The 10,913-nt window shown below is 47.6% G+C and overlaps 1 protein-coding gene across 1 annotated transcript in view; it reads right to left on the reverse strand.

Annotated features, from left to right (window-relative positions):
- LOC311494180 (SLIT-ROBO Rho GTPase-activating protein 3-like) overlaps nt 1–9,671 on the reverse strand; it is a 29,452-nt gene extending 19,781 nt beyond the window's left edge. The window contains exons 1-2 of the mRNA XM_084553091.1: nt 9,453–9,671; nt 344–668 (exon numbers count right to left, since the gene is read on the reverse strand). Coding sequence (XP_084409217.1) covers nt 344–413 — 70 coding nt within the window. The 5' untranslated portion in view covers nt 414–668; nt 9,453–9,671. The remainder of the gene's footprint in view (nt 1–343; nt 669–9,452) is intronic.
- Nucleotides 9,672–10,913: the final 1,242 nt, after the last annotated feature.

The raw sequence follows: 10,913 nt of genomic DNA on the forward strand, positions 1-10,913 counted from the left end.
CCACCCAGCCAGCCACGGCATGCACCCTCCACAGCACACACATGCTGTTGTCATGTGAAAATCTTGTAATGCCAATGTTGGTAAAACTAAAGCTTTATGTGTCTTTTGACCTCCTCTCTTTAGAAAACTCATTGCATGGATTACCACAGAAGAAGAGGGATTTTATCAGCTCATATGTGCACATATGCTCACACCCGAGTGTATGACTGGGCGTCTGAGCGGAGCAACTGCACACAAATATATGCATGAATGCCCACGTCCTGCTTCGTATGCATTCACGCGTGCAGGTAAGCGCGCAAACAGAAGTGCGACGGAGGCCACAGATAAACACGGAGCGGCTTACCTTTCATCTGCGACTCGTACTCGGCCAGGCTCCCCTTCTCCCTCCTCAGCTTTCCGTGCGATGTCATCATCTTTGATCCCTCGACCCTCGTCCGTCACCGAGACCTTCGCTCCCGATCCCGATCCGATTCTTCTCCGAAACCTTTCCCTGCTCCGGCTGTGTAGACTGCGACCTTTCACCTCTGACCCTCCTCGGCCTCGCTTGCCCTACAGCTGCTCTAGAGCATCAGCATCAGCGTCGATCGGATGGGGATGTCGGTCGGGTCGATGCGTCCATGGAATCCCCTGGGTTTCTGAGATGAACGCTGATCCATAGGTGAACTGGCCTGAGCAGCGGACAGAGGCAGAGAGAAGGACAAGGGGGGCGTTCAGATTTATTGAGGCCGGGATGAGAGAACGAAAGAGTCAGAGGAAGAGGACAAACGAGGGCAGGGTGACAAGAAAGAAAGGGACAGTGACACCAGAGAAGGGAGATTTAATAGGAGGGCCGGCGAGACAGGGCCAGAGCAGCGAACGGACAGTAAGAGGGCAGAGTGATGGGGACGCGAGGGAGGAAGGGTGAAGGATGGGGGAGGGATGGGAGCATGAGAGGTGATGAGTAACAGCAGTAATGAAGGACATTTGGCAGCCTTGAGGTCAGCGGTTGAGGGCGAAAGTAACAATCAGATACACCATCAGCTGCTTTCTATGGTTGTTTCTTTAAAAACGCAGCGTGACGGCAGGATGTAGTAAACGCTGACCGCCGCAGACGGCTGTGTGATTTCGCTTCGTGCTTCCACTTGTGGTCTGTTGATGCATCGACAACTTCTCACGGCTGGTTTGTGGGTTACCTTTGCTCTTCACCGCCGTTAAAGAGTTACTGCACCGAGAGCACCATAACGTCGGCTTAGTCAGAATTAAAACGTGCAACTGCAGCGTGGGAAAATGTCGGCGGTGATGCCTTCTGTGACCCTGCAGGATTGATTTACGTTGTTTTAAATAAATTCAACGGAAGTGCAAAGAAATGGGCAAGACCAGAACAATCTGCGGGCCCCATGCCACAGATAGAGTGAATCAAATTTTCATGCGGCGAGTGCGGTATACGACTTTGCACTGGATTAGACTATGGTTAGCGGATATAGGCAAAGAGTGGGACCCTAAGAGGAATGTCGTCCCGTAGCTGGTTGCTCATTTCTTCAGCTACACCCTGCTCCCGTTCGGCTTTATAAAACATAACCCTGTGATATCATCAGGGTTATGCGGAGGAGTCATGGACGGCTTGTACGTTAAGTATTTTTTCCCCCCATCTGAGTCATTAATCTTTCAGCGATCTCCTCGGACTCTCCCAGATAAAGTAACGACCACGGCTCTGTGTAAGTACAGTGGAAGGGAACACATCCAGGAACTCAGATCAGAACAAAACTAATGCATTTGTTGAAGTAATCCAAAATTGATCCAATGGTGACGACTGATTTGAAACTAGAAATGATTAGTTACACCGATCAGCCACAACATTAAAACCACTGACAGGAGAAGTGAATAACATCTAAACCATCTTGTGACAATTCAATGTTCTCCTGGAAAACTTTAAGACCTGGCATTCATTGGTGTGGATGTTACTTAGACATGTAGCACCCACCTAGACCAGACCAGGCACCCCCACCCCATAGCAATGACACTCCTTGATGGCAGCAGCCATCCCCAGCAGGATGCAGCCTGACACAGACACACACACAAAAACACTTTAGGAACAACTAAAAAAAAAACATGAAGAACAGCACAAGGTGTTGACCTGGTCTCCCAATTCAATAGATCCCAAACTGATCAAGTATCTGTGGGATGATCCACAGAGGCCCCTCCCCTCAAAGCCCCCCCCCCCCCCACTAACAATCTTTAGTCTTTAGTCTTTTTCTTGATGTTAAATCCAAAAAAAAAGCATAATTCAATAAAACATAAAACTGCATTTTGCTCTCTGCATCCTGATATACCAGAAGAAAAGAATTCTGCTTCCTCTAACTAACCATAAACTGGGAGCATTCCTTTCAAATGTTTGCATGGCAGTAAAGGTGTCATAAAAAAAAAGCTAGTTTATGGGATGTGCAGCTTCTGGCAGCTTTGGGATTCAGAGATTGAGTGATTCAACTCAGACATAAATTTGCATTCTGCTGATACCAACATGTTCAGGACAGGAAAATGAGAGAAACTTGAAGAAAATGAGACGGGTGAAAACATTTGCTTCCCTTTCTGTCTGAGAGACTAGAGGAAACTATCAGGGGACGGTAAAGGTTTGCCTTCCTTGAACACACCTCGACGGTTCCACTGGGAGCCGTGCAAGCTCTTTATTTCTGCATCCTGATGTGCCAAAAAATAGTAATAATAAAAAAATCCTTCCACTATCTCATGACAAACTGGGAGTGTTCCTTGAAAAAGTTTGGACGACAGTAAGGGTGTCATGAGAAAATGCACTGAGCTGATCTGGGAAGTGTACGTTCCAGCATTTTTTTGGGATTCTGAGGCCGAAACTAAATCACGATATATCTCGGCCACTGTTCAAGTGATTTTGGTCTTTCTCAAGCAAAGTCCTCCAACTTGATGAAGTCAAATCATGCATCACTGAAGTGTTCTTTTAAAGTGCACTTTCTTTTCTGTACGTTAAATCAGAACACGAGGGGGAAAGTCAATGGAAAGACGTGATCAGATGCAAGACGTGTCCTTGCAAGCTCAGAATGACTCAACTCAAACGTAAAATTGCATTTTGCCGATACCAAAACATGCAGGACGAGAAAGAAGGCGAGAGAAACTTGAGGAAAATAGCAGAAAGAAGCAGAGGAAGGTGAAGGTTTGCTTCACTTTCTGTCTAAATGCACCTTGACGGTTGACCCAGGAGAATCTCAAAGATGAGGAAGTGCCGCAGCTCTGATTCCAAAAACAAACTCCATTAATGTGTGGGAGCATTCCTTAAAAAAAGTTTGGACGGCATTTAGGGTGTAAGGAAAAGATGCACTGAGTTGGTTTATGAGAAGCGAAGGTTCCGTACTTTAAATCAGAACATGAGGAGGAAAGTCAATGGAAAGATGTAGTCAGATGCACATCTGACATGAGGTGAAATGATTCAACTCGAACATAAAATTGCATTTTGCCAATACCGAAACATGCAGGACGAGAAAGAAAACGAGAGAAACTTGAGGGAAATAAGAGAAAGCAGCAGAGGAAGGTAAAGATTCGCTTCACTTTCCGTCTAAACGCACCTTGACGCTTGAACCAGGAGAATCTCAAGCACGTCAAAGATGTGGAAACGCTGCAAAAAAACAATCCCTTTCCACTAACTCATCACAAACTTGGAGCATTCCTTAAAATAGTTTGGACGACAGTAAGGGCGTCATGAAAAGATGCACTGAGCTGTTTTATGGGAAGTGTAGGTTCTGGCATTTTTTGGGATTCGGAGGCCGAGCTAAAACCGGATATCTCGGCCACTGTTGAAGTGATTTTGATCAGTCTACAGCAAAGTGTTCCCACTTGATGAAGTCAAACCATAAGTCACTGGAGTCTTCTTTTGTGCATTTTACCGAAACATGCAGGACGAGAAAGAAAACGAGAGAAACTTGAGGAAAATAAAGGAGAAAGGAGCAGAGGAAATTAAAGATTAGCTTCACTTTCTGTCTAAACGCACCTTGACGGTTGAACCAGGAGAATCGCAGCGCTGCAAACAAACAATGCCTTTCCACCAACTCATGACAAACTTGGAGCATTCCTTAAAAAAGTTTGGACGACAGTAAGCAACATCACTGAAGTGTTCTTTTGTGTATTTTTTCTTTCTGTACGTTAAATCAGAACACGAGGAGGAAAGTCAATGGAACGACGTATGCGAAGACGTGTCCTTGCATGCTCAAAATGACTCAACTCAAACGTAAAATTGCATTTTGTCGAAACCGAAACACGCAGCACGAAAAAGAAAACCGAGAGAAACTTGAGTAAAATAGCAGAAAGAAGCAGAGGAAGGTGAAAGTTTGCTTATGCGAAGCGCAGGTTCGTGCATCTGTTTGGGATCCGGAGGCCGAACTAGATCACTATACATCTCCGCGTCTGTTCCATTGATTTTGATCATTCTAAAGCAAAGTCCTCCAACTTGATGCAGTCAAACCATAAATCACCGGAGTGTTCCTTTAAAGTGCAATCAGAGACTCTCAAACGCTTCTGAAGGCGTTCTTGAAGGCAGAAAATCCATATCGACTCATTTCTTACCTTTAACTTCAACGGCCAGGCCGACGAGCAGAAAACACGCCGACGCAAACAGACAGAAGCAACTTCACTTCCCACATCCTGTGTCAGTTTCTCAACGGGTTTCACCGCTTTGCCAAAACGAACCGCCTTCACGAAATATTGTTTCTCAATCGGCCTCGAGCAGTCATTTAGTTCACGGCAGTGGCCTGCAGTGAAATGTGGCCAGAGAGGCACTAACAGTGGTTTAATGTGGTCTCCTGTAGCGCACGGGGCCGTGGGGGAAAGTTGCTGTTGATGCAGCCACTGTACTGAGCATTTAGAAAGTGGCAAACGAACATGAGCAATAGCCCTTCATTTCAAACGCTGTTATCATAACTACAGCCGGCCACTTAACGACACAACGAGCGCTCTTAGACCTTTGTTTTCATTTCCTCTTCTGAAAGCGCGCAGTGGATGTGATCCAGACACATCTCAGCGACGGTTTCAGATTCAAGCAGAGAGAGAGAGACAGAGAGAGAGAGAGGAAAAAAGTAGAAGCGTGGCGAACAAATGCAAAGAGATTTCCCCCCAAATGAGACCGTGAGGGCGCTGAGAGCTCAGGAGGCCTTCATCAGCGCGCGACCTTAATCTGCACAGAACAAAGTGAACGTAAATGATCTGAGGAGGAGCGAGGAGGGGCTGTGTGAGATTCAGCAAAAAAAAAAAAAAAGGAATGGGGGGTAGACAAGACAGAGAGATGGGGGTTATCGGGGAACAATGTTTCATACTTAAAGCCAAGGTCAAGGAAAGAAAGAGGTCACGTGGTGCATGTGGTGTATGTGAAGCAGACTGAAGACAAGAGGATGCATTTTGTAGAGTGTGATAGATCCTCATGGCTACCGAGGGGATTTTCTGCTAATTTCCTCTGAACAAAAAAAAATCTACCGCCATGCAGAACCAATACAAGTGTTGTATTGTGTAAGATATCACCGCTGATACTGTATGGGGATTTCCTGACAACGGCGAGAGTCAACAATCGTACTGCTGCATGCAGAACTTTATCTCGTCCTTTGATAATTGTTTTTGCAGAAAAAGATTCATTCTTACAGCTGCACTGTCTCCCAGCAGCTGTTTTACATCCCAGATCTCCCCCCCCATCCCCTGAACCTGGGGCAAAGCCAAGGGAGAAAACACACGGGTGTCATCGGGACCCTCGGCCAGATGACCTAACTTCCCGAGAAGCCGACTTTTGGGAAATATGATGTTTCCACTGAAAAGCAAAAGCGTCGGAGCGTCTTTCTAATCAGGACAGCGCGATCAGAGATAAGCACCCAAATGTTAAGAGGAAGCAGGAGGGTGGCAAACATGAATTCATGCTTATCGCCGCTGTCAGACGTGCTACAGCTGTGCATTCAATGGTTCAATGTGTCGGGGAGGGTCAGGTGTTATGTTCGCCTTTCTGACAGACGGGTTGGAGAGGCTCTTGCCGACACAAGCAGGACTGGTGGAGTGCAGTTAAAGCTACAAGAGGAATCAGTGCGATGGAAAAGCCTAATGGGTTAGGGTTAGGGTTAGGTCATGTATTTCGTTTTTGAACTACATTATTTGATGGATGCACAATCTCCGGCCAATGTTCCACTGATCTGTATAAACATATCTGCACATGAATATGCATAAATCTGTAGGAGGGAACTAGAGAAGCGCTCTGGTTTCAGTTACTGGTCCCCGTGGCATTGGACAATCACGGTCGAGTGGGTTTTGGTTGCACGCACGAATTCTAACGTGTCACGTTTGTCAAGCAAACTGTCGAGTGTAAACTGGCCACATGTTAGACAGTATCGTCTCTCAGTTTGCTTGTCAGACTAAAAACTAAACGAAAGTCATGTGGAAAAGGAAGTCGTGGTCTGGACATTTATTATCTGTTATGCAGATATTCGCTGTCTACGCCGGGAAGAACCCTTAACGGTGGCCGTTGCCTCAAGAGACGGGGTCAATGGTCTGCACGGCTTAAGGTGCAGATGCATGACGTCTTCTTTAGAGGTAACCCTGATGATTCCCTCCAAACGGTCTGAGGCTGCAGATTTACAACTGGAAAACTTGCGGTGTTTATGAAGCCTGATGCCAAGTTGCATTGTGGTTAATGTAGGATCCGGTGCTTGCCCCTTGTTAGTAAGTAAAACTCAGGATATCTAAATCTGTAGCCTGCACACGGCAATGTAGACCTAAACGGCTGTGATTGGTCCTAAATGCATTTCCTTCCAAAAGAGAGAGTTCAACCTCCTACAAACCATCTACTCGGATGTCTTCTCTGCGTTTTGTTCAACGACATTTATCAACTGGATCGCACAGCGTGACAATTCGCCGCCTGGCGTTTTAACGGGGCAGTTAAAGAACAAAGACGACACACCAGAGCCCCATATGGCGTAGGCACTACACAAAAAGACCAGGTGCACGAGTGTAAACCAAACTCTAGCCCGCGCTAAATCCGTTTTGACCACTCGCTGCAGTAGCCCCTTAAAGTGAGCGTCTGTATTCTTTTTGCTCAACAGCAGACCCTGTGGACACAAATGACAATTATAGGATTAAAACTCAGTGCAAGCTCGCATGATTCAGCCACGGTAGCAGCCACGGTAGCAGCGAAACTCTTGAGTGTGATTATTTCACACAATCTCACTTCAGGATAAAAATCTGCACGCTAATCAATCAGGTTCAAACTTCCTCTCTGCACATGCAAGACACTACAAGTGTTGAACCACCGGCGGCTAGACTGCAGTTCTAAAAGCCATTCATACAGCCAACCTGACGGGCCTACAGCAGGTAGGTGCCAAGGTTTCAAACCAAACGTGGCGTGAGATTTACCACGATGCAACGTTAGCTATGCAACGTAGCCCAAATCCAGCGCTGGCAAACTTTGCCTCTTTCCGGAGCAAAACGCTTCCACGTTCAAATCCCAAAAAACGCACAACACAGAGACGACTGGTTTCAAGGTGGCAGCAGAGGACTCCGGGTCAATGCACCAGTCATTCTGCAGCAGCACAGTAACTTCATTAAACACAGAGCATAAGGTGTCTGTTAGATTCTGGCACGCTACGTAATTGGAAAAAAGCGCTGAGGGCAGTTTTGCAACAAACAGGGCTGGAAACTCAAAGCCCAAGGGCTCAGAAAGATTTCCACTGTTGTCCCGCCACGGTTGGACTCGCAACGCGGAGGATTATTTTCAGGTGATGTTTGTGGAAGACATACCTGTAGGTTTCTGGGCGGATGGTAAATATGAAAAAGTGAAATGAAACAGTCGTGCAGTGTGACGATCTGGCTCACTGCCGGCGGCCACATCCGCTCTTAGAAGCAGCTCATACCTTTGCTTCTCGGCTGCGTTGGGAAGTTTCTACGACCAAACCGTTTCAGTCAGTTTAGGTCTGGTTTTCACTGCCTACTTCGGCAACAGGATGTGGGAGTAAATCTTACAGGGATGATAAGCACCTAAGAGCAGTCAGACTTCCACTTCACTTCTTTGTAGCTGAAAGCTTTGCAGTTTATAGTTTGTTACTCGCTACAGACATTTATGGAGTAGTTAAAAATAGCTTCCTTGCACTTAGCATTAAAGTAATGGTCATGCAATCTGGAGCAACCTGCAGAGCTCGGCAACTGGAGTTGTAGAGCTTCTTGAAGACGTTTCATGCAACGTCTTGTGGAGTGCTTTTGGATATACAAAGACCTGGACACAAGCTTTTATCCCTGGGTCCTTTTGACTCTGAAGGGGTTTTATTTGTATTTCTTATTAGTGTTGTTTTGGGTCCAGATGTCTTTTTTCGTTGTTGCTGTTGTTCTGTGTCAAACTCTGTGTCAAATTCTTTATGTTTTTTTGCAAATCTAAACTCATTGCTCGCATTCTCTTAAAAATGTCCAAGTTCCTGTAACGCTACCTGCGCGACTCCCCCTTCCCCAAAAGCTCACAGTCTCCACGAGGGAAGCGAATAGAATCACTTGATGCACATGCAAGGACAGCAGCTGTACGTGAATCGCGCAGACGTCACATGTTGCTCGCTGGCGCAAAGAGTTTTCGTGCACGCTCTTTCAGTAGTTGTTTTGACGCAGCGAACGCGAGACGTTATCCCTCACGTTTGCCTTCACGGTTTGTTTGAGGTTTGCACCTCAGACCCAGGTTGGACCCTTTTTGATCTGCGAGGATTCAAACTCAATCTCAAACTGATCTAATCTGCACCACCTCGTAGGGTTCAAAGGATCAAAAAAAAGGACGCCAGAAAAGATGCACCTGGTAAAAATAAATAAAAAAATAAAGGGAGCTTTTCAGGTTCCTCAGCTCGGGGCCGCTCTGCTCCATCTCCATCCCGATCTCCGCCGTTGCACCGTAAACCATCTGCACAAAGGCGAACGCCACTTTGTGCAGATGCCTCCGAGAAGCTTGTTTATGCTTCTCCGGGCGTCCTTTAATGTGAATTAGGCGTCCGAGCGGCGTTGGCGATAAGCGCGGGGAAGAGAATGGGAACCCGAGGTTGAGCAGCTCTACCAGCGTTGGAGCTGTGCTAAGTTCTATTTACAATGGCTGTAAATCAGCCCATATGGTCAAGGCTCTGTAGCGGAGGAGGGGAGGGGAGGGGAGGGGGGGTCTGCACACACAATGGCCACATAAACACATCAGCACAATTACACAACCGTGTAAACACACAAACAGAAAATGGTGCACGCGTGTTACATAATTGATACAGTCAGAAGCTCCATTCGTCCACTTAAAGAGGAAAAACCCAAAGTGACGACAGGGTCCGTTTAAAGCTGCTAAACTAAATATAAACACATATTGACTTTAGTCACGCGTGCACACACGCACGCACACACACTCTCTCTTACACACACACACACATGCACGCACAGGTTGTTTTCGGGTTCAGGAGGAGCATGACAGCTGCACGTACCTCACTTTGTGGTCCTCTTCTGCCTCTTTCTATCTGTTCCTCAGCCCTCCGCCTCTCTTCTCATCCCTCGTTCTCTCTATCTCTCTCACACACACACACACACCGAGGAAGAGAGAGAGCAGTGTGTTTGACAGATTTCTCTCAGCTCAGTACTCTCCTCCCTCTCTCTCTCTCTCTCTCTCTCGCTCTTATTTCTCAGGGACACACACACTCTCTCAAAAACAGCCCTCCCTCCCTCCCTCCCTCCCTGCCTGCCTGCCTGCCTCCCGCCTTTCTTTCTTCCCTCTCCTGCCAAATATGCCAAATAGCCTCCCCTCTCTGCTCTCTCTCTCTCTCTCTCTCTATCGCCAGAGCTGCCTCTCCTCTCCCCTCCCCTTCCCTCCCTCTCTCCCTCTCCGCCATGTGAAGCGGCGCCGAAGCCACGCCCCCAGCTCTCCCCTCTCCTCTGGGCGGCTATAAATGCCGCTGCTGCTATGAATACACCGTCTTTCTCCCTCAGCATCCCTCGCTCCCGCTCTCTCCCCATCCATGCATCCCCCCCCCGCCCTCCCTCCATCCCTCCTTCCCTCCTTCCCTCCCGCCATGCCTTTCGCTCTAAACGTTTTTCTGATGACCTTGTGTTATTCGCCCCCTCACCGACGCCACAGCATCCTTTTCCTCCACGCTCTCTCGTGCAAGGTGTATCTCACGCGCGCACACACACACACAAAAGAATTGCACGAACGCAACCACAGACGACAGCGTTTCTTACAACCCGTCTTCTGCGCTTCCTGTCTGCTTGCACCGGATGCGGTGCAGCTCTCCTCCTGAGAAAGGCTGAGAGAAAAAAAAAAACACTGCTCTGATCGACGACGCGCTCGTACCTGCGTCGCCGACAACAAACACCTGCTCAGGGACGAGCACGCGCAGGTGAGATTAACGCGTGCACCTGTAAATCCCAAACCCAAAGCCTCCATGATGTCCATGGAACCAAAAAGCCCAACGCAAGACGGGAGAGGGGCGCGTTCGTCTCGGGCGCCTTGCGTCCATCTTTTACGTGCATTGTGTTTCAGGACGATGACTTATCTCTGCGCCACCGGGTCAGTCAATCAAAGATAAACCTGCACGGTCAGGTTGATACGTCTAAAGGCAGGACATTAGGCGGCATCCTGCCTCTGCTCTTGCTCACTGCCAGCGATATTGTCTGGGAATGAGGTTACTAGCATCTGGTGCAGGCGCGTTAATGCGCACCGAGGGTACACTTAAAACGGAATCAAATCTTTCGCCCGCGGGCCGTATAGTGTGTCACGGACGTAATTAATCCTCGCGCTAGAACTCCATAAACGGAGCAGCCACCAAATAAATAAATAAATAAATAAATAAAAATGGCAGACAGAGAAAGAACGGCGCCCTATTGAGGACGTGGCACGTTTCCGTCGATAGAGCCCCCCCCTTTGATACTGGCACATATAGAAAAACCAC

This window comes from Chelon labrosus (genome assembly GCF_963514085.1).
Source record: "Chelon labrosus genome assembly, chromosome: 10".
NCBI lineage: Eukaryota > Metazoa > Chordata > Actinopteri > Mugiliformes > Mugilidae > Chelon > Chelon labrosus.